General features: G+C 40.5%; 1 protein-coding gene across 1 annotated transcript; it reads left to right on the top strand.

Moving 5' to 3' along the window:
* The first annotated feature begins 4,199 nt into the window (after window positions 1–4,199).
* On the top strand, window positions 4,200–23,866 carry chrna11 (cholinergic receptor, nicotinic, alpha 11). Its single transcript, XM_032535506.1, has 10 exons — window positions 4,200–4,504; window positions 6,484–6,623; window positions 7,010–7,054; window positions 7,355–7,464; window positions 7,557–7,636; window positions 10,074–10,241; window positions 10,332–10,526; window positions 15,540–15,626; window positions 17,001–17,110; window positions 18,581–23,866. Exons 1-10 carry the CDS (start codon window positions 4,453–4,455, stop codon window positions 19,316–19,318), a joined length of 1,725 nt encoding a protein of 574 aa, XP_032391397.1. The 5' UTR covers window positions 4,200–4,452; the 3' UTR covers window positions 19,319–23,866.
* Window positions 23,867–23,990: the final 124 nt, after the last annotated feature.

The following is a 23,990-nucleotide window of genomic DNA, read 5'->3' as shown; positions in this document are numbered from 1 at the left end:
AGATGTTGCATGGAGCAGAGGCAAAGAATGAGTCATCTGTCTGTTTTTTAGCCACGATTGGCAGATTTCCTCCCCCTTACATGTGTGTGTGTGTGTGTATGTGTGTGTGTGTGTGTGTGTGTGTGTTGGGGGCATTTGCTTATACATGGGTGCCCTGGTCTGATAAGAAATGCTATTAAATCACTCTTCATTTGTAATATCATCAATTGCTGTCATTATTTTCATAAGAGAATTGCAAGTGTGAGATACAAACTTTATTTCTTTTAAATAAATCTTATCTTCAAAAGAGAATAACGGTCCTCAAAATCAATTCAGCAGATTAGTACTACAGATTAATCAAGTGAGACAGATATCTGATACTTATGAGCTTATGAATCAAATATGTCACTCCTTAAGCGAACAATATGCACAGAGTGGGGTAGAGTATTAAGCATTAAAGTCATAACAATGACATTCAGCATCATTTATTTATCCAAATCCTTGTGACAGATGGGTCTACACATATTAGAGCTCCCTCCAAATGGAAAGACCTTAGGAGCAAAGGCGTGGGCAGAGCGCATCCGGGTAGTAGCGGGATAAAGAAAGGCATTATCTAATCTGAAGACAACATGTATAGTGGGAGAGGGGGGTTGAAAGGAGATGTGGCTGTGCACAGGTGGGAGAGCAAATTCTGGTGGTCTGATCAGGATGTAAAACAGATTAATTATGCTAAAACTACTATGGTCTACTCTGAGACTTAGCCAGATGCTGCTGTCTAGATATTTTGTTTTTACATTCTGCGAGTAGGAAGCTCCCAACTCTCTGTGCCACAGTGCTTGACTGTAAGCACTACAAACCCTTGCGGACGGTAGCTGGAAAATACAGACCATATCTCACATCCTTGCAGAGAACTACATCCTAACATATGACTATTTGGTCTGCTGAAGCAAGACTCTGATCTGCTGTGGTGATAAAGACTATGAGTGTTCTTAAATTAAGGTATCCTTTTAATAACAAGACGCTGAAAGGATATATGAACATCTGCAAGGCTTCAAATTAATTCAAACCTCCAGCCAAGTACTTAAATCCTGGCGGCTGTAGCTTGTAGCTAAGTATGTCAATTCTTCTTGCCTCTGTGGCTGGTAGCCAGTGAGTTTTCAATTAGTCCCTTCTATTGCAAATCATCCTCTGGCTGCTAAGAAAGTGAAATTAAACTGGAATATTTTTAGTCTACTAATTGCTTTTGCTGGTAAATGGCAAATCTGCTTTATGCCCTGAATCTTTAGTGCGTGTCAGTTTCAACTTTTGGTATTAATTGCTTCAGTCTGATCTGTTAAGACGCATTGGTCAAAAGATAAGCAATTTCCTTAAGGATGCAAACAGCAGTAAGACATGTTTGTGTTTAAAGGTCAAACGTCACGATAATGGTTTAAGTAATAGTTTAACATTTTGGGAAATGTGCTTATTCGCCAAGAGTTAGAAAAGAAAATTGTCTTATGCCTCAAGAGATAATGGCAAGGAAAACTATCCATGACCAGAAATAAAGAATATAACCTTACAATGAACCTTTCATAATAATCTATAACAAGCACTTTTTCATCTTAACCCATAAATGGGTACAAAGGTTGAATTTGAATTTCTTCCATTTCGCATTAGGCTATTACAAATTCAGACTACTAATTCAAAACACAGTATACCAATCATTTCCATCCCTTTGCATTTATATTAAACAACCCAAACCTATTTTTAAAGTACGCCTACATCTGTTTGAATTTAACAAAACTATTTGAGAACAATTGTTCTCAAATAAGTCCCCTTAGTGGAGAACAAATATAATGCAGTACAATCTACAGAAAAGCCTTCAAGTCCAATTCCTCTTTTGAAGCTACTATGAAACTATGAAATTGTTATTGTGAGGTTGCCAGGCAACCAGCAGAGACTCTGGGAAGTCACTGCATTTGGCCAAGAAATAGCTAGTCTGACGCATAATCCACTAAAACCATAACTGATTTGGCTATTTCTACACTTCAGTTTTTTGTATGGAAGACATAGCACGCTAATGTTAACTAAGGTGGATTGTATTACCTCTGACCAGAGCCAGGGAGGCTGTTCACCCCTGTGTCCAGTTGTTATTCTAAGCTAAAGATTTTTTTCCTTTGTTCATCAGTGTAGAAATGGGGGAGTGAAAGAGAGGGGTACTAGTGTGCAACAAACCCCAGACCTTTTGGTTATACTCATTGTGGATAACATAAACAGCAGGCTTTGACAAGAAAAAGAATGTGCAGAACAAAAGACAATATATCTGGTTCTGCCTCATCCACAATGTTATAGAATTGCAATGGGGAAGGGAAACGTTATTCTTTTAAGGTTTCACACCATAAAAGTTTATTGGACAACAGTCTACTTCGGTCTAACTACTACAGAACTGGCCGGGGCAGTATGTAATTGTCCATTAGAAGAAAACTTAATCTACTCAACTCCATTCAAGACAAAAAGGCCACTCTGACAAATCAGAAGTCACAGGCAAGTGGATGTATGCCGGTTTTGTCGATAACACCCTAATGAGTGGAGGGGACGTGTCAGCGTAGGAGAGGGGCTGATCCAATCAGCCAAGTAATTTAAAACACACAGCACAGCAGCCTTGTGGCTGCATTGTCAGGGACGGCATTTAGCACAGAGAGGGAGGAGCTGTAGTCATGCCAGGTCAGAGCCATGGCATATCACCACTGCTGTGCAATTAGAATCATAAGGATCAGCAAATGTGCACAGAGTGGTGTGTGGCACCATATTACTGTCCACATGATGGTCACAATCCTCATTCTCTTCCTCCAACTGTCATCATCACTGCTAATCCACACACTTGCTCCGTGTTTTCATTCATCTGCCTGTATTGTTTCCTAATTAGTCTTTTTTCAGCATTGGCTTTCATTATCTTCTTGTTTCATTTCACCCAGTTTCTTCCTCGTTAATTAACACCATCACTTCACTCCTGCCAGTGTTGCTGAGCTCCAGCCAGCATGCAGTTGGAAAAGAAACCCACCAGGTGTCACCCACGCCTCAGTGCCTCCAATCTTTATTTTTATGAAGCCTAATGAATTTTGTTTTCAGGCACTGTGTCACACTGGTGCTTGGCGCATAACAGCACAAGGAGCTTTTTTTCTCTTCGTTCACAAGATGAACTGTAAGTCCATTTTGCACACGTTTAAGCAGCAATATAGCCGGGATGCAGCAGCAGCAGCAGCAACAGGATGCATCTCGTCTGATGATACATTGCTGATGCATTTTAGGTCCTCCATGCTTGATGCAGTTTTCTCTGTTTAACCTGTGACTTAGCCATCCTTCTTTTCGCCTCAGAGGGCCATTCTCCATCCTTTCCATGTGCATCCGAGCATGAATCTGCAGCTCGGGAGCACTCTGGATGTGTGACAGGCTGCCTAGGAGAGGGGTAATTCCGAAGGGCAGTAGAAGTAATAGGGTAATCTATTATACAGTCCAACTCTTTCTTCCTCCTCTCTTGCTCCCCCCCTCACTCTCTCCCAGTCTTTCGGTTTCTCGCTGCCTCTGCCCTTGCATCAGCATTTCGTGAGGACAAATGAGAAGTGGAGTTTAACTATGCACATTCCCGATGCCCTCCTGCAAAGCCCAGCACTTTCGCTGGGGGTTAGCGTTGAATCTGCCTCTATGATTCAAAGCTGAATGGGGCAGCACACACACACACACACACGAGCGCACACGCGCGCACACGCACGCACGCACGCACACACGCACGCACGCACGCACGCACACACACGAGGAGTTATGGAAAGATAATGAAAGACAGTGATATGTTTGAAATGAAAAAGGTTTGAAACAGTATTTCATCTTTTGCAATTTTACTTGTGCACAAAAACAGGCACTAAGAGGCAAAAGCATATCTAAAATATTCCCCACTTTTTTTGCATTTAAAGGCTCCCTTTCTTTTTTATTTATGAGCTACTCTTCCACTTTTTCTGTCTGGATTCCTTTTCCTAATCACACTTTACCTTATCAATTCTCCATTTCAAAGCGTGCACATCATCTGTTTCAATTGTCTTTAAAAAGGTCAACTCATGGCGACAGACCTATTAAAACCTCTCCCTCCTCCACCTCCTGTTCTATCTTCAACCCCTTTCACTCCCATCACTATTATTCTTCTCTCTTGTGATCTCCATTTTAGTCCAACCTCCCAGAGAGACAAGGAGACAGAGAGAGAGAGCCCACAGTCACCATCCTCTCCTCCTCTTCCTCCTCCTCCTCCTCTTCCACTCCCTCTCTCAGCTTCCATATCTTCCAGCACACGCTCACAATCCTTCCCTCTGATGCCGACTGGATACAGACCGGGGGATTTCCAGCAGCTTCCTGAGTCCATCCTTCCTCTCCTCCCTCCTCCTCCTTTAACATCCGGAGCTTCTCCTTTTTTCTGCCTCCTCTTTTCTCCTGCTCCTCACCACCAGGATGTGGCACTCGTTGGCTCTGCTGCTCTCTGGATTCTCGGCTTTGATCCACGGTAAGCTTGAGCGCCTCTGTCTTTCTTTTTGTTTTTCGGGGATCAGAATTGCAGCAGCGGCACTTTAGTCTTAAAGTGTGACTTCATCAGGATTTTAATTGGAGTCGGTTTTATTGATGCTTGATCTGTGAAGTATATGGAGGAATAAATATAATTCAAAGTAAAAAAAAGAACCCATGGAAAAAAAAAGTGAGAATCTGGCTCACCTGATTTTTCATAACTGTGTTCTTATTTTTTCTGGATACACATGCTGAGTCAACTTAGGGGTTGAATGTCTCTATATGAGATGTTTAAACAGGCAGATTGATTCTGTGTAGCGAGACAGATTGCAGAAACAGAAGAAGAATCTGAGCATTTATAGGCTCTCATTGCTTTTCTTCCCTCATTCCACAAGACTCGTTCTAAATTTGTGTGCGTGACAGATGTTACCCCAACAGAAAACAGGTCACAGATCAATTGAATTGCCCATATAGATTGGCTCTTCCATCTTGCCCCCCCCGTTATGATGTGGATGCGTTACTGCAGCTGAGCTGACAGGGTTCCCAGCAGCGAAAGTAAATATTAAGGCTGATTGTTGATGACAGAGCTGAGGAGAACTTTCCCTACAGGCAGAGGTACCAGCAGTGAAATGCTTTTCTGTTTGTTTGTGTTTTCAAGAGGAAGGGTTTGTACCAGAAAGTCCAGCAAAGAGAAGAGAAAAAAGAGAAACATTTCAGACTGTAGGCTACTGCTACTGACTACATTTTTAAAGATTTAGGAAAACATCCAGGGCTTTCCATCACTTTGCTTCTACTGAAACCATCTTTTAACAACATGAGTGCATGAACACTGCCGTTGCTCCACTGGGGCTTAAACCTGTTATGTTCTTAGCACCAAAGCCTCCTGAACCCAGACATCCCCATATATAAGCTTCAAAGTGAGAGACAAAAGACACACAATGTCTCACAGTATGTATGTATCTGCTTTTCTAGCACTTCTAACACCAGACTGAACAAAATTTAAGCAAAAATTCAAATCTTTGACCCAATTCTTTATTCGCTTTACTATCAAACTGACTGGAGAAATCCTAGATGTTTTGAGCATCATTTTATAATAATTCCCTGTGCTTCAGCATGGTATAAATGGTAAATTTAGAAACTTCGGGACCTCAACAATAATTTTAGATAAAATGTAAGAGGATAAAGTTGGACTGTGTTATGATGGACCACTGATGGACCAGGAAACATAGGAGAAGCTGTACTACAGCTATTGTAACACAACATCCCTTACATCCTTTTTAAATTGGCCTAAACATTTGTGGTTAACAGTAGAGTCTGCTTACACTCCCTCCAAATCTATTCAATGAGTTCCCAAATATGTTCAAAATTGTACGTGTATTTCGTCCTAGCGTTTCAAACAAACCTAATAATACATTATTGTCAATTATGCCCTGATAAGGTTTCCTGCTATTTCTAATTATATTACCTTTTGATAACTGACTGTTCTCCACACTCTCTCTGAATCTTTCTGTTGTATCTTCTGATAGTAATGTTAAATGTTTTAATCTTAATGACGATGTTTCAAAACCATAAAAGTCAAGATAACTGTGACTAATGGTGATGAGAAGATCATTTTTAATTTCTGCTAATTTCATCATCAAGTCCCCTTTCGGTCTTTCCTCCATCGTTTTTCTTTTTAGTTTTGATCTTTCGGTATTTATAGATAAGGGAATTTAAGGTCCCGAGGGCTAAACCTTTTGAATTGATCAGCAACATTAGTTCTTCTTTTTTCAGCATCTGTCCATGCCTGACTGTATTCCTTTCCCAAAACTCTCATTGGATTCCTTATTGAAGTATTTGTCGCTGGTTTTCCTCATTTTTATTCACTTCACAGACATAATCATTAGGAGACCTAAACTTAAACATACAGAGGTATTATTAGAGTGTGGAGTGTGGCTTGTTTTCAAAGATTTGAATGTCATATTTTTCGGCCATCTCCAGTGTCAATGCAGGGTCCTCACCAGAGGACCCTGCTGAAGAACCTCCTGAAGGACTACAATCGGATGGAGCGGCCGGTGGGCAACGACTCCCACCCTCTCACCGTTGTCTTCTCCCTCAGTTTGATACAGATCATGGATGTGGTAGGTGTCTACAGACACAGTTGGTTTCAATCCTGTTCTCATCATTCATTGGGCTGTCTAATTTTAAAATATATGATGTTTTTTTTTTTAAATATGCCTGATTAAGCTCTTTTCTTTAAGAGCAAAAAGGATTAGCAACCTCTAGTTTTGTTTGGTGCGGAGTGAGACCTTGTATATATATTTATGCCTGTAACTGTGAGATAACCATTATTATTAATAGTAACATTCTTAACAGAAAGCCTTTTTTTTCCAATATCTGTACATTTGTAGGTTACATTGTAACCTTTCTAATCTTTGATAAGGATCCAAAATAATATTCTTCTCTTTGCCTTGTGATTTACAGAGCAAATGATACATGTACTAAAAATGCTTTAAATCTTTTGCAGGATGAGAAGAACCAGGTGCTCACCTCTAACATTTGGCTACGGATGGTAAGAACGTAATAAAGAATCTGCTGGTATTTAATGTTCACTTGATTTTTTATCTGAACTAGATTACGTGGTCTTCATCTTGTAAATTACAGTTATGAATTACACTCTCATTCTAAAATTTAGAAAAAAGTGAAGTTGTTTTTCTGGAATAGCTCACCTTTTTGCCACTGAATTATTTAATTTATGTCAATGATCTGTTTGAATTATATTACATCTAAACTGATGGGATTGGAAATAAAGCAGCTTGCCTGTACTGTGGTCCACTGGGATACAGACTGTATCCGTGTCTGTGTGTTTAAGGGTTGGTTCGACCACTATCTCCAATGGAACCAGAGCGAACATCCCGGAGTGAAAAACCTCCGCTTCACCACAGATCAGGTCTGGACACCAGACATCCTGCTCTACAACAGGTAAAACACGCATAAACACCGTAACACACCCCTCATACACCCACATTATTATTCAACCATGTAGTGTCACGTCCTCCCCTGTCCTTCCTCAGTGCAGATGACGACTTTGACTCTACCTTTAAGACCAATGTTCTGGTGAACTCCAGTGGCTATGCTGAGTATCTGCCTCCAGGTGAGCCTCTCCTCTTTTATTTTCATTATTTCAGGCTCTCACTATTCATTATCCCTTTCCTATTACTTCCTCATCTCCTTCAGGTGCGACGGCAGCATCTCATTCTGCAATCTCTGCATGTCTCTTCTGTTTTTACATTTGACATTAATATTTTATTAGTCTAAAAAAGCATCCCTGGTTGCTCACTGGTTATAAATTCCCAGCGCTGTGAGTAACACCTATAAATAGGAGATGCTCGCTTCCTCTGTTTCTTGTCTTAACCCAAACGCAAGAACCGTGCAAGTGTGAAAGTAACGGCTCCCCTGGGTTTCCACGGGTCTTTACTTTGTATATTCTCAGCCGCTTCTTTATACACCAGATTACAGCGGGCTGAGATTGAATACCAGGTGTTAGAGGAAGTTGAGTTGAAATGGCCTTCTGAAGTAAAAGCCGAGGACTGAGAGCTCAGGAAGCCACACTATCAATTCTATTTAGTGCCCATGTTTATTAATAGGCTGATGCTGAATGTAAATACAGCACCCTAATGCAGTGATTTGAATCAGAGCCAATTAGGGAAAGAATAAAAAGATAGTGCTCTGCTTTGGTAGAATAAGGAAGAGAGGTTTCACACCAAAACACCATGTGAAAAAGAGCAGGGAGAGATGGAGTAAATGGTAAAAGAAGAAGCAGCAAAACAGCTTGTTTGACTTCCTCACATGAGCCTGGTTGCAATTCCTGAGGTCATTTTGTGCTGGTATTGTCAGTAAATAAGACAACAGGTCTGTGGGTGGTGGGCTTGAGCAGAAGCTTGAAACACAGTAACAAATTCAAAGACCGAGGATCTCACGTGTCTGCTGCACACCATCATTTGCAGAAAGCCTCTCATAGCTGCAGAGGTAAAAGTATTATGGTTGGGTTTATTGGTATAACAGGAGATAAGGTGTAACAGGTTTCTAGCTCATATCTTGATTGGATGACATTTGCAAATGGGAAAAAGTTTGTCTCTAGGCCTGTAATGCCTTCTTGGGAAGCAATTTTCAAAATGATGGAATTTTATTTTGGGAGATGTGCTGCGTGAGAGAGGGAGAGATTATTCTAAGCTGCAAAAAAATTCCAGGTGTTGTGTTTGTGAACATTGCTTCAAGGTTACTGGATATCTGTGAGAGGCAGGGTACACACATATACTGTGCATGAAGGTGTGTAGTTCAGTGAAATGCAAAGGCAGACAGAATTACTTTTATCTCATCGGCATAATTTAAGGTTTAGTGTCTCTGAAGTTCATAACGGGAGTAAATATAAAGACATCATCCCCATGAAGCAATGGCAAGAACTTGGTGACAGTAACTGGATTTGAAAGAGCAGTAGGTGTGTATAAAAAGAATTTATAGCTAATACTTAAAATGATGTAATTTTGTGATCCTCTGCTTTGAAACCAGCCTTCAACCTGCTGAACTCCGTTCTCCAAACTCTGCTTGCATTCCACTCTGAAGGCTGATTTGCATGTCGGCAGCCTCATAATGAACGTCTTTGAGAGCTGTACTGCTTCATTGGCATTTTGGTTCTGTGTGCATTTGAACATCTCAACAAGGCTTGATACGTTTATTTTAGTAATTACTTAAGGGTTGGAGTTTTCCAGCGACCACTGCAAGACTCATTGGGATTCTTTGTTTGGGGGTGAACACCAGCGTGCAAGTGTGTTTTTATGATTTTGTGCTTGCGTGTGCCTATGAATATGCATGCAAGTGCATGGCAGGGAATTTATTTTGCATAATAAAAGTGCTAATGTGATTAGGGCACGGTACACAATCTCATTTTTCTTTTTTGGGGGGGCTTTTCTGTCTTTATTTGATAGGACAGCTAGGTGATAAAAGGGAGAGGACATGCAGGAAATTGTCACAGGTTGGATTCCAACCCTGTACCTCTGCGTCAAAGTATAAAATGCTCAGTACATGTGCGCCAGCTCTACCACCGTACCAACCTGGCCACACAATCTCATTTTTCAGTGTCACTGTGGTTGTTTCCTTCTATGGCCGAGGTTTAGCTAATAGCTGTGTGTGCAGACAGAGCGCAGAAAAAACGTTTGTTCGCAGAGCAGAAGATCTAAAACCTGTAGGTGACAATTCTGCTGACAAGTTTTTTTTAATACACATTTCTTTGATGAGATCTCAATTTCTAAATAGTGAATTCTCTATAGACTTGCACAATGTTAATAAAAAAACTATTGCAGTGTGCACTCTTGGTTGTGATGCAGCAAATTCCACACCATTTCTATATAAAAATGTAAGGCGGTGGTTGAGTTCAGAACTCAGTCCTTGGAGCTGGGTAGATATGAAATAAATGAATGATTCTTTTTACAAGTGAGTTGATATCCAAGATAGCAAGATAGGTTTTCTGCACAACACAAGTAGCTTTAACCCTCTGCCTCCTGTTATTTTGTCTTCTTTTGTCTTTTTCTCAGGAATCTTTATGAGCACATGCAACGTGGATGTTCGCTGGTTCCCTTTTGACATCCAGAAATGTGAGCTAAAGTTTGGCTCCTGGACGTACGATGGCTGGCTGCTGGATCTCCAAATGAACGATGCTGACATTTCAGCCTACATGCCCAATGGAGAGTGGGACTTAGTTGGTGCGTAAAGTGAAACCTTTGCATGGTATCTTCAAAAACATCCAGTCGCGGAGCAATAGAGTCACTTTCTCTCTGTCCTTGTTCTTTCAGGAGTTCCCGGCAGCAGAAGCGAGGCCTTCTACGAGTGTTGTAAGGAGCCTTACCCAGATGTGACATTTGTTGTGACAATACGGCGGCGGACGCTCTACTATGCCCTGAACCTGCTCATCCCCTGTGTGTTGCTTTCTTCGATGACACTGCTCATCTTTGTGCTGCCAGCTGACTCTGGGGAGAAGATCTCACTGGGTGAGTGGATCAAAAAGAGCGAGGTGTGAGCTTCAATGTGAGTCCATCACAATTACAAACATGTAACACATTGTTTTCATCTATCTTACCCTCATCATGGTGGTGCCGGAGGTTGTTTCCAACGCTCCATGTATTTAATCTTAAAGGTACCCAGTGGAGTTTTTGACCAATAGCATCACTGTACATTTTTTTAAAATGGACCCTGTTTGGTTTGCTCTCATTTATGAGCACAAGGATGCGCCAAATGAATATGTACAACACGTAAATGCTGCAATACACATTCCTGCCAATGGTACCACACCACTAATCTTTTTTTTAAAGAGTTTTTTTCCTTTATTTATGAGTGACAGGGGATAGAGAGGAAAGGTGGGAGAGAGATGGGGGATGACACGCAGCAAAGGGCCACAGGTCGGATTCAAACCCAGGCTGCTGCAAAGGCCTCAGCCCACATGGGGCACACACTCTTACTGGGTGAGCTAGAGGCCGCCTCCTATTCCTCTGATCTACATGTAGCAGTAAAGTGCCAACAAAGGCCGACAAGACTGTGAGCTAGTAAACATGGACATAACACAATTTTCTGTGTGCAATTAGGAATATGGTATTCTGTAAAAGTGAAAACAACCTTAGACACTAACCTTAAAAGTTTGGTGAGGTGAATAAAAATGATGTACAGGAGAAGAGTTGTGCAATATGTTTAAAGTTGATAGATTTACATCAAGGACCAGATAGAAAATATACATTGAAAAGGCCACCACACTCCCTTCCCTCAACGTCTAATCTACCAATAAAGTCCATGATCAAATCAAATCTCTTTCTCAACTTGGGTGCTCTCATGCTCCAAGATGCGTATGTCAAGGCATATACAGCATGACTGCATAAAACTGAGCATTCACAACAAGTAAACCTTGCTAGAATAAAGGCAAAAAAATGAAGCAGTTGCGCTGAAGATGACAGTATGGGGTGGGATGAAAGAGGCAAAGGGAGAGAGGGTGGAGCTGAGAGAGGAGTGGGATTCCAGGATGAAATAGAAAGATGAGAAATGCAAGGAGGAACAGAGACAGACGGCTATGGGAAGGTAGCGAAAAGGAAATGCAGACAGAGAAGAATTTGAAAAAAATGAGACAGGATGGCACAAAAGAGAGAGGGAGAACTGATGAGGAGAGAAAGGTGGGAGACAACTAAATCACATTAAAATAGACTGGAAAAGAGAAAGAAAAAGCAGTGGCACCAACTACAAATACATTTAATTTCTGTTACAACCTGTTGAGAGCACAAGACGGATAATGTTCACCTCATCAGACACCAAAACAGACTCTAGACTATCAACTGACAAGAGCTGAAAGGTTAAATCGTTTAATCAAGTAGGCAATCGACAGTAATGTAATTGGCAACTATTTTGAAAATAAATAAATAAAAAAACAACAACCATATTCTCTGGTTCCATCTTCTCAAATGTGAGGATTTGCAACAGCCTCTAGCTCACCCAGTAAGTGCGTGCGCCCCATGCATTCAGTTCAATTCAATTCAATTCAATTTTATTTTATTTATAGTATCAAATCATAAGAGTTATCTCGAGACAGATACTACAGTGCTGAAAAAGAGTAGCAGCCCTCACTTAGAGACTCTTTTCATAAACTTCAAACCCTTCAATTCTCCGTGGGAGTTTTCCCTGTTTGTTATGGTCAGTGTTTACATACCACCACAAGCCTGCGTAGCAAACCCGCTACAACAGCTAGCCGACCAGATAACAGACACAGAGAATCACAGACCACGTTCTGCTCCATCTAATCCCAACCTACAAGCAAAAACTAAAAACCTCCAAACCTGTGGCAAAGACTGTAAAGAAATGGACAAGAATGAATTAAAGCTGGACTTGCAGGCTTGCTTTGACTGCACCAACTGGAGCGTTTTTGAAGCTACAGCTACAGACCTCAATGACCTCACTGACACTGTAACTTCTTACATAAGTTTTCGCGAGGACATCTGTGTGCAAACCAAGACCTTCTGCACATACAACAACAGTAAACCTCACTCCTAATCTTAGAAAACTGTGTCAAGCCAAAGAGGAGGCCTACAGTAGTGGGACCTATATAGGCGGGCCGGGGACAAGTTGACAAAGGAGATCAGAGCAGCCAAAAGAAGCCACAGTGATAACTAAAGAACAGCCCCTCAGCCAATGACCCTGCATCAGTTTGGAGATTCCTGCAAAAGTTTACGGATTACAAGAGATCATCCCCCCACTCTGCAGAAAATCCCAGATTGGTTGACAACCTGAATGACTTTTACTGCAGGTTTGAAAAGCAACCATTATCACACCCCTCACGCACAAAAGGTTTTCCCTCAACACCCATCCCTTTTCCCCCCACCTGCGCTAAAGATCCGCAAGAAGGATGTGTGCCGGCTCTTTCTGAAGCAGATGATCAAGAAGGCTTTACGCAGATCGTAAACTGGTCCCTGGAGCTGTGTGAAACCCTCCATCACAGGATTAAATGACTACAGGCCTGTCACCCTAAATTTCTGTGGTCATAAAATCTTTTGAAAGACGTGTTGAGCCACCTGAAGGACATAACAGGACCCCTGCTGGACTCCCTGCAGTTTGCCTACAGGGCAAACAGGTCGGCGGATAATGCTGTCAATATGGGACTACAATACATCCTGCACCACCTCGACTCCCCGGGTATGTATGCCAGGGTCCTGTTTGTAGACTTAAACTTGACGTTCAACACCATCATCCCTGAACTTCTACATCAGGGGGAGTAGGACACAAGCTCACCCAGTTCTCAGTGCCTGCCTCCACCTGTTAGTGGATCATCATCTTCCTGATTTACAGGCAGCAGCATGTCAGACTGGGGAGCATCACATCCAAAACCCAGTCCATCAGCACTGACGCCCCACAGGGGTGTGTCCTCTCACCGCAGCTCTTCTCCCTCTACAGTAATGAATGCACCTCAAAGAACCCGTCTGTAAAACTCCTGAAGTTTGCAGATGACACCACCGTCATTGGTTTGATCCAGGATGGTGAAACAGTTGAACCAATGGTGCTGTTGGAACCACCTGGAGTTAAACCCCAAGAAGACTGTGGCGATGACATTGGACTTTAGGAGAAGAAAAGGGCAGCAAAATATCTGCATTAACCAGAGTCAAATTCCTTGTTTGTTTGCGCAAACCTGGCCAATAAAATTAATTCTAATTTAAATAAATAAAAACCAGCCTGGAAGTAACAAATGCATGGTTTTTCAGCAATATTTTGAGACAGGATGTGCCTAATTTTGGCAATGTTACAAAGTTGAAAAAAGACTGTTCTTTAGGTTTGTTTTAAGTGGGCGTTAAAGGTTATATCCTGATAAAAAATAACTCCTACATTTCTGTCAGTAGTGCTGGAGGCCAGGGCAATGCCATCCGGAGTAGCAATATCTTTAGATAATGAAGTTCGGAGGTGTTTAAGGGCCCAGCACAATAACCTGTCTGAGTCTAACATCAGAAAATTGAAGGTCATTCATGATTTTTAAGGCATGCTTGAAGTTTTGCTAACTGAGTGGTTTCGTCTGGCATGAGTAATAGGTATAATTGGGTGTCAGCCGCATTACAGTGAAAGTTAATTAAGTGTTTCCTATTACTATTCCCTAGAGGAAGCCTTTATAAGGTGAATAGCATCGGTCCAAGCACTGAGTCTTGTGGAACGCCATGGCTGACTTTAGCATGCCTGGAGGATTTATTGTCAACATTAACAAAGTGAGATCGATCAGATAAATAGTATTGATAGTAGAGATAAATGTAGGCTGAGTCCTTTGCAGTGGCCCGGGTTTGAGTCCTGACCTCCTTTACTACATGTCATCCCACATCTCTATTCCACTTTTGCTGTCTATCCACTGTCACTATCAAATGTTTTATATGCTTGTAAATGAAATATCTTTGGTTTTTAGACAGACAAAAAAAGCTATTTTATTATGTCACATTAGGCTCTTCAAAATTAAAATTGCATTCCTCCCTTTTTTCTGACATCTTATTGTAAAAAAGAATCAATTAATTAATCAATAAAAATAAGCCCTATTTCTGACATCAATTCAATGCACTGGCTTTGTACCAGTCAGCTCAATCACCAAACACACCAAAACAATATTAATAGTAATAATTAATAATAAAAATCCCACCCCATACTTTTAATAAAAAAATAGCTAAATGCTTATGCTTTTTTGTAAATACTATTTGACTATTCGGACTGAGTGGGAGGAAACATAGAGGGGAGCTGCGGCAGCATTGTCAAAGCACGCTTTTAACCTCAATACAGGATGCATTACGCAGCATTTCTTGACAGAAAATAATGCCAAGCCTTACACACGGCCAATTAACCTATTGATGTAATTAAGGCTAGTGAATTGATTAGGGGGAGAGAGCTTACACACTGCCTTCCAGGAATATACTCTGTCATTTCACTTGATGGAGGAGACACAGGGACCAAATGTCTGGGCCTCCTGAGAGGTGCATGCTTTTAAAAAGAATAAGTGTTGTTTCTGAGAAAGAAAGTAACATAAAACAAGAATTTTAATTTTCTTAATATCCTTTAAGGGGATTCATATTTTATCTCTCGGCATCAGAGTGCAATAGAATGCTTCTGTATGGGGACAGTTATGCCAACAAAGCACTCCTTAAATTTCTGTTGGAGAAGTAAGACAGATAGTGTGGAGGTGGATAATGGAGATGGAGATGAGTTTCAGTGCAGGAGCGCGTGAGGTGTGTTCACGTGCACACAGGCGATTTTGGATAATTTAATAAAAATGGCTTTTTGCTGTACAGGTACAGAATGCCAAAAAGTAATTAACTGTATGAGGATTAGCCGCCCATTTACATAAATCGAATGGGATTTCATCCAGTGCGACCATTCATCAAAATACCAAAAATACATTAATGTAGTTTCTCCCAAGAAAGTACCTCTACTCATCTATCTATCTATCTATCTATCTATCTATCTATCTATCTATCTATCTATCTATCTATCTATCTATCTATCTGCAGGTATCACAGTCTTGCTGTCTCTAACTGTTTTCATGTTGCTGGTCGCAGAGATCATGCCAGCCACATCGGACTCTGTCCCTCTTATAGGTATGTGACAGACAGTGTTTGTGTGTTTTCACGAGTGATTCACATGGTGTTTAATGAACAAGTTGTTTACAGTAAGTGGTGACTTCTGACATTAAAGACATTAAAACCTATTGCTACAACAATTTATGATTGTCAATATAAAATCAATATCAAATGTTTTACTCATTAGAAATACTGCAACCTTCAATCTGAAAGTGAAAATTATTATTTGAGTGTCAGTAGTAATTTTTAGTAGTGTACAGTAAGAACTAGCTTCTGGTTGAGCTATGGTAGTTGTTGTGTGTTGGCATGATAAAATGCTAATTACCCCTAAACACAAAGTACAGCTGAGGCGGATTGAATGTCATCGGGAATATCATTAGTTTTACAGCATTTATAAATCATAAATATAAATCATAAACCAAAATACTGGATGAATTCAGACTTTGACTTGATGATGGTTCTAAATGAAAAGTTCCAAAGTTATTACAATTTCATCCTGAGGTGGACTTGAATGTTTGTACCAAAATTAATGGCAATTGTTAGGCAAACATTTAAGTCAGTAAAATGCATCTGTTAGGCATGAATTTCATGGGTCAGTACAATATTTCATGGCAATTCATCCAATAGCTATTGAAACTTTTTAATTCTGAACCGACCAACTTTGTCATTCATTGATGATAGCCTGCTACCATGGCTAAAAATGTCGGGTTTGTCACAGGTATTACAATCTGTCCAGGATAACACATGATATACATGAGTAAAAACTACACAAAATAAAGAAAAACAAACACAATTGCAGCATATTACTACATAGTGATAGTGGAGAAAAAAAGCTCATAAGAAATAACTAGCCATCTGCTCACCTTAAAATTTGATTGGCTAAATTGATTGCGGGCACACTGCTAAATGTTTTATTTAGTGAGCTAAGATTGCAGCCAGAGACCAATGAATGGCCATCTTTGCCTAAAGACACAAATCCAGGTCATTAAAAACTTCTGAAAAAAATGTAATCATAATAACCAGAGTGCTGCTTTCAGCATAATTCTTTCAATTAAAAATAACTACCTTGATGCAGTCCTAATCTGTTTGTTGATTTTACAAAAACAATGTTGCGACTAGCAGGCATTAATGTGGGTCCCGGTTTGGCATGAAGATATTTAACAAAGGTGTGTTCATTTTGAATAAAACAGGGAAGAAACTGAACATGAAATTGGGGTTTTGGGATAACTGTGTAGCTTTTGTCTTTGTTTTTTTCCCCCAACAAAGAGAACTTTATTGATCTGTGTGCCAAACCAGAACCTACTATGGCCAATGCGGTTGTCAACAGGCCAGTATGAAAATTGTAGGGTGTAAAACTACCCAAAACACTGTTCCATTATCTACTCCGCCCAGGTCAGTACTTTGCCAGTATAATGATCATCGTTGGGATGTCAGTCATTGCCACAGTGGTGGTTCTGCAGTATCATCACCATGATCCAAATGGAGGAAACATGCCAAAATGGGTAAGGCTGAGCTCAAACTCTTCAGCATAAGCTGCAGTGCATTATCAGTTGTATACATCATGTTCCCTACATTCTTATTATTAATCTCTATTTCACATCAGCACTTGTATCATGCTCTGCCATTTTTAGTAACATTTCACAATCTGTCAGTGCTACCTGTACTATTCTGCCAGTTTCCTTTCTCTTTTTATTCTCTGACTTCCTCGGCTATGACTCATCCGGCAGTGTCAGTTTGCCTGAGCGTGTTCATCAAATACCTCGCCACAGACTTCAACAGGAGTGTGTTTCAAAGCGCTCTGGATACGTAGGCGGATTCAATTTGACTCATTCCTTCTTCTTCTTTTTCATGCCTTATGTTTAATTCTTAATTCTTTTTACAAAAGTTTTGTTCGAATGTGAACGTGTAAAAATGTGAAATATGGGGAAAAAGTTCTAAAATACAGACATGACATGAAAATGATTTGCAATTGGTTGGGAGAATGGCTGGTCTTGCCAAACAAGAACATTTTTTTGTAATATTAATCAACAGATAAAATATATCATGGCATTGTTCAGCATTTAAAAAATTGACAGGTCTACATTTATCGATGTATGTACAAATAGCTTGGTTGCATAGATTCAGCCGCATAATGACACACTGAAGGACGTTCGGTTGATGAATAGCCTGTTCAAACAGTTCAACGGCCAATTAACAAGCTAATAGATGCGGTTCAGATGAGTGCATCAAACCAGCACAGTTCATAATTGCAGCCCAGACAAAAACAACAACAACAGCGGCAGCAACAAGGACTGGTACCTGGCCGTAAACACACTCAGTGGAGACTAATTGAGCCGTCATCTGGACATTAGCTTCTCATTAGATGACAAACACCCATCTGGATACTGTTAGGCCAAAACGCTCTTTCAGGGGACATGTAGTCTATTTCCAAGAGAGTTTTGTTTTTATATGTTGTGGAAGATGGAAGAGTATAGGAACAAGATTAGAATAGAACAAGCTTTAAAGTCATACTAACTCAATGCTGCAGTTTACTGAGACATTATTGGAGGCTCCTTACACTGTAATCTGCAAGTCAATCTCAATAACTCCACAGTTTAAATGGAATGCTATCTTTGTCAGTAGCCTCTGCTGGAAAATACAGTTAAAGCTAAAACTCTTCTTTGCCTTAGGCTTTTTAACTAGGCATCCCTGGCGGGGATCTCACACTACTTAAACAAGCGCAGCTGCATTTTGAAACAAGATGCAAGGCTGGAAACCGCACCAACATCAATCCATGACAAATGAGGCTATTCACCCAGCTTAACTGGTGTTATGTGAAGGTCAAGATGTGTAGGTGGTTTTCAATGCTTGACAGCTTTCTTATTATTTTCTTTTTTGGTTCCTTGTATGCCTTGTTGCTCTTTCACTCTGCTACTTCATATCCTCCTCTCTCATCCTTACATATCTCAGTGTATCTCTTTTTCTCTCTACAGGTGCAGCTCGTCTTGCTGCAGTGGGTAGCATGGTTCTTGCGTATGAAGCGGCCAGGAGAGAATGACGACCCGGAGCGTCCCCCATGTGCCCCCCACTTGCGGCGCTGCTCCTCGGGCTCCCATAGTGGGAGCATCCCAAACCCTCCGGACCCCACCCTCCATCCGTTGCACCCACAGAACCTGGCTCCTCTCCAAACAGGGCCCCTCCATGCGGGGCATCCTCACCTCCACACCCAGTCCAGCGCTAACAATAACGGGAACCTTCTTTTCATGGGCTACCAGAGCATGGAGGACCCTTCACTGCTCTCAGAGCCTCTCCAGAGGAATAACATCTCCACAGGGCCTCCGCGGGTGGCAGGAAGCCCACCTCCGCACCTTCCATCTCAGTTCTGCAGCTCCCCACCACCTCCTACCCCCAATATGGATACTGTAGGCTGCCCCAGCACTGTCTCCAGTGGTGGAGGCTTTGGAGGTGGCACCGGAGGGCTTGGAGGGTGCTCAACTGCGGGGATAGGAGACCCCCAGCTTCAGGCCATCTTAGAGGAAGTGCGTTACATGGCAGACCGTTTTCGGGAGCAGGACGAGACGGAGAGTATGGCCGACCAGTGGAAGTTTGCAGGCGCTGTAATCGATCGTCTGTGTCTAGTGGCTTTCAGTGTTTTCAACATCATATGCACCATCTCTATCCTTATGTCTGCTCCCAACTTTGTGGAGGCTGTTTCAAAGGACTTTGTTTAAAAGCAAAGAGGGAAAAGGAGGAGAAGAGTTAAGGAAAGGATGAGGGGAATTAAATATAGGATGAAGGATGGAGTAGGATTGGATCCAAGGAAACACAATTTCCAGTGGACTGTAGGCTCTGTGATTTGTGCTTGCAAGGAACCTGGATATAAAAAAAACACACAAATGGTTTTCTTTGCAATACATTTTGTTTTGTAACTGAAATATAAGAAGAAAACAGATGAGGAAGGAGGCACAAAGTGAGTTTAAAAGGAGATTGGGGTGAGCAGGGTGCTTCATCAGATTCTTAACAAGGTGAAATGGATTCTTGTGGTTAATTCAAATACTTTCCTCCCAAATTTAGGGGAAAGAAAGAGTCAGAAAGAGAAAAAGAAAGATTTTCAGTCTAATGCAACCTCAAGTAAGAAAGCTCTTAAAGTAAGGAAGAGATTGAGAGAGTAAGATGGGAAAAGATACATATATAAGATAGATAGGCACAGATAGATGAGACAGATATTTGGCTGTTTTATTTTCTTGAGGAAAAAAGATCCTTCACTCCTACATGTTGAGAACGGACTTCATCATTTAAAGTGATGTGAGGAGAGGGCAGGGAAAGGAGAAAGAGACTTTTTAAAGACAACAAAGAGCAGCAGTAAAAGGATGAGAGTTTATCCCTTGTGACATTGACAAAGTTAGGCAGAGTAAGCAGCTTGATGCTCAGATATACAGAAGCGGACCGAAGATCAGAAGGTGGAGAGGAACAGAAGAGGATCTCATTTATTATTTGATCACATCCATCTATTGAGCGTCAAATTAAAAGACCTTGGATAATCGTTAAGACTAATAAGCTTTAAAAATGAATGATGAAGTACCCTCTGTACGCGCAAACCACTTTAAATTTCCAAGGCCTTATCTCTTTGAGACGATTGCCAATCTGCAACAATCAGCAGAGATCAAAAACTCCTCAGCAGCGGGCACAGTGTGCAGTGCTTATCGCGACTGGGAAACTGAATTAACCGGTCATCAGCGACACAATGGCCAGTAGCTGCACCACAGTGGAAGCTTGAGCCAATAATAACTCATAAAGCAGTTACCTAACTGTATCTGGCAGGTCCTAATAGACCAACGGATCTTATTGGATTTCATATTAAAGGTTTAATAACTGAAATGGGAGGTCAGGTCTTCAAAAGAACATGAAAGGCACAAAAGAGGGAAAAGATCATTCAAAGTCCCCGAATTTATATGGAGAAGCAACATCCCATTAAATTTATGTCAGATGCCTTTAGGGGTTTATAGCTTCATGAGGGATTTCACATCTTTCTAAAATGAAAGATGAAATTCTAATGGAGCCGTTTTTTCATGAATTTGGGTCCAGTTGAAAAAAGTGAGGATTTAAAAGGTTTAAATTCAAAATACAAATTCAGCTGCAGAGCATCTATAGAAAATGGTATCCAATAAACAAAATCTGTCTTTAATTAGTTTGGGTTTGAGGGAATTTGACTTTCTTGTGTTTCTGATAGCTGTGTGAATGTGTTGAATGCATGGTTAGCCTAGCTTAGCTCAATTTATGGTTACATGTTTAAATGGGTTAAAATGTTAAGTGTCAAGTTTTCCAGGTGTCAAGGATGGCTGTCATGTTATAATATGCAATTAACAATTTACAGGGAAATTAGATGAATTTAGATTACATCAAACTTCCAATCTACTTTTTACTTACTTACTTTGGCTGTGGTCAAAATCATTTCCGTTTTACTATATAGTGTTTCTTAAAGGAGAATTTCGGTTGATTTCAACATGTAGCTCTGTTGTTTATAAATTTCGAGTACTGTCAGTAGAGAGAAAAACGAAAACAATTGGTGCTGCCCACACCGGGTTATCCTCCTGCTAGAGTTAGCTCCAAACAGTCTTAAACAGGGCAAGTTGTTAACGTGTTTTAGCCTCTTAACATGTTCAAAATATCATTAAATGTGCCTACCCATGTGCAGGGATTTCTTCCGCGTGAACACAGTGAATCTGACTGCTGTGTATGTGACAAAAATGCATAAAAGTTGTGTTAATTCAGCTGCATTTAGTTCCAGTGTTGAGACGGCAGTTAGAGAGCTTAGGGACCGTCTACAAACTACAACACCAAAAAGAGAGAAAACAAAAATATGTAGGCTATCAATTTAATGGTTAAATAAGGTAGTGTCTCTAAATCTCAATTATAATGTGTCTCCTGATAGTACTTACTTATGAGCAAAAAATAAGCATATGCTTATTTTTGAAAATATGTTTGTATCTCTTTTCGGTGTTGTAGTTTGTAGACGGTCCTAAAGCACTCCTTGCATCATCAACATAGTAAATACACAGAGCTGAATTAGCCCAACTTTCATGCGTTTCTTTCACATCTACAGCAGTCATATTCGCTGTGTTCACTCGGAAGGAATCACTTTACATGGGTAGGCACTTTTAATGACATTTTGAACATGTTTAGAGGCTAAAACACATTTAAAATGTGCCCTGTTTAAGCCTGTTGGGTGCTAACGCTAGCAGGAGGATAACATGGTGTAGGCAGCACCAATTGTTTTAGTTTTTCTCTCTACTGACAGTACTCCAAATTCACAAACAACAGAGCTACATGTTGAAATTGACTGGAATTCTCCTTTAACACTAACCCACAGTAGAATGTCTTTGGCATGTAACTTGTGGCACTATTACAAAGGTAACAGTGAAAGAGTTAATAAGTGAGGGATTTTGGACAGGGTTATATGAAAAAGATGAGTCATGTACAATTCAGCACAAGTAATTGCGGAGTCTCTCAATGCTTACCTGATTCCGAGATACTGTCACATTCTCTTCAATATTAGTTTTCATGTGGATACAGCTATTGTGCAAAGCCACTGAAAATAAATATAGAAATGTAAGAAAAAATAGTTCCAACTATAAAAATTAAAATAAAGTGTTTTGTGCAAACGTGGCAGTAGTTTACTGCGTTATGCACATGCAGGTGCCAACCCTACATACTGTAGCCCACACACATAGCACATCTGGTAAAAACAAATGTTTCAGCATTAAACACTGTATAAAGTTTGTTTTGCACTTTGCATTTGAGTGTCAGATACCCGTGAATTGAGCAAAGCAAGCTGGGCTCACTATTCAACCATACATTCAAACTATAAGCTGAGACATAAAGAAGTTATCCCTCAGTTTGAGTGTAGTTGGAGAAAGACCTCAAACAAGCCAAGTCAAAGGATAAAAAGTTACTCTATTTTTTTATATTGTCAATAAATCCCATTAAAAAAAACTAATCCTACAATATGTTTCTTCTGTATCTTAATACTTTCCCACACTAGCTAAGTTTCCATCCACTTGTCAATCGAATTATCTGAAGTTCGGTAAAAACAACTCATGCGAATAAAGCCAGTGAAAGTGTGTTTCCATCCAACGGCTTTGAAGCGAATAAAAACCTGTGGATAATGAGGTCACATGCTGTTTTGCGGTCTGTTTGGTGTATCAAATTGATTTGAGACATTTTATGGTTTCCATTCATTTTCGCACTGAATCGCACAACATTCAAGCAAACATTTGCAAACTAAGTTTTGCTAGACAAAATAGAATGCGCCGTCTACCTACATATGAGTACTAATGGCAGACATAATAGGGTTTATGTGCCAGCTGATAGCGACATATCAACCTATAATAAGAAAACAACAATACTATAAACACATTGCTATGATGACGCAGATGCAAATGCATGAACGTGTGGATGTAAACATAGCTTCTGTCTACGGCACACAGACTCATTTGTTCCTAACAGTTCACAAACGTATGTCATTTTCTAAAACAGCTGGGCACTGTAGTTTTTATCAAACATTAGTCAAACAAGAGTAAATAGTGCATTTGCTGGAATTATTTTCTGCTGCGGGATTAATACACATTTGGTGCTCCAGTGAGTATTTACGCCAGCAGGGCGGTGTTTGTAGGATTGATTTTAAATAAACACAAGTGCCAATTTTTACTGTGATGAAGGAACATTTTACCCAGTACAGAAATGTGTCTCTTTCATGTGTATTTGTTATTTTTAAAACAATGGAGGTCTATGGCACAGAGGAACAAGCTATTTCAGGCTTTGGCTACACAGACAACACTTGTTTAATGGTTGGTTTTGGTATTTTACTGGGATTTGATGACAATAAGAAAAATATATAATTTTCGCAGCCTGATCCTTATTGGAAATCTATCAATGTTTGCTTTAAGATCCAATCGGACAAAATATGTTTATTACATTCCTGACCTATACCCTTCCTGACCACTGTCTCTAGTGGCTATGCACATGTATTATCTCACTGTGAATGGCCACAGAGTGCAGAGACAGTTGTACAAATAATTTACCTCTATACCTTTCTTCATCTTCTGTCTTCTCTCTCTTTCTCTCTAAAGTTAAGTCTCCTAGCAGGCGGAAAGTAAACTTCCTGCCGGGAGGTTTGTAGAAGGATGTTCTCCTTCCAGCACATGCTAACACCTAAACACTCACATCTGTACAGAGCATTTCTCATCCTGAAAATAAAGGATTCTCTCTTTTTTCTACCACCTTTGGTCTGCTCCATATCTCTCTGTGTTGACAGTGGCTGGCCCGACACCCAAAAAGAAGAGAAAAAATGACAGAGAGAGGGGATACGAGGGGGAGAGAAAGTGCTGACATGCAGTGAGAGCT

The sequence above is a fragment of the Etheostoma spectabile genome, chromosome 14 (assembly GCF_008692095.1).
Source record: "Etheostoma spectabile isolate EspeVRDwgs_2016 chromosome 14, UIUC_Espe_1.0, whole genome shotgun sequence".
Classification (NCBI taxonomy): domain Eukaryota; kingdom Metazoa; phylum Chordata; class Actinopteri; order Perciformes; family Percidae; genus Etheostoma; species Etheostoma spectabile.
Note: the sequence above shows the minus strand (reverse complement) of the source record. Positions and strands in the feature narration are given on the sequence as shown.

Excerpts from the sequence above, each read along its gene's own strand:
- chrna11 (XM_032535506.1), top strand. The coding sequence starts at position 4,453 with ATGTGGCACTCGTTGGCTCTGCTGCTCTCTGGATTCTCGGCTTTGATC. Across the intron at positions 15,627-17,000 it reads GGACTCTGTCCCTCTTATAG|GTCAGTACTTTGCCAGTATA; the intron begins GTATGTGACAGA and ends TACTCCGCCCAG. Across the intron at positions 17,111-18,580 it reads GAGGAAACATGCCAAAATGG|GTGCAGCTCGTCTTGCTGCA; the intron begins GTAAGGCTGAGC and ends TTCTCTCTACAG.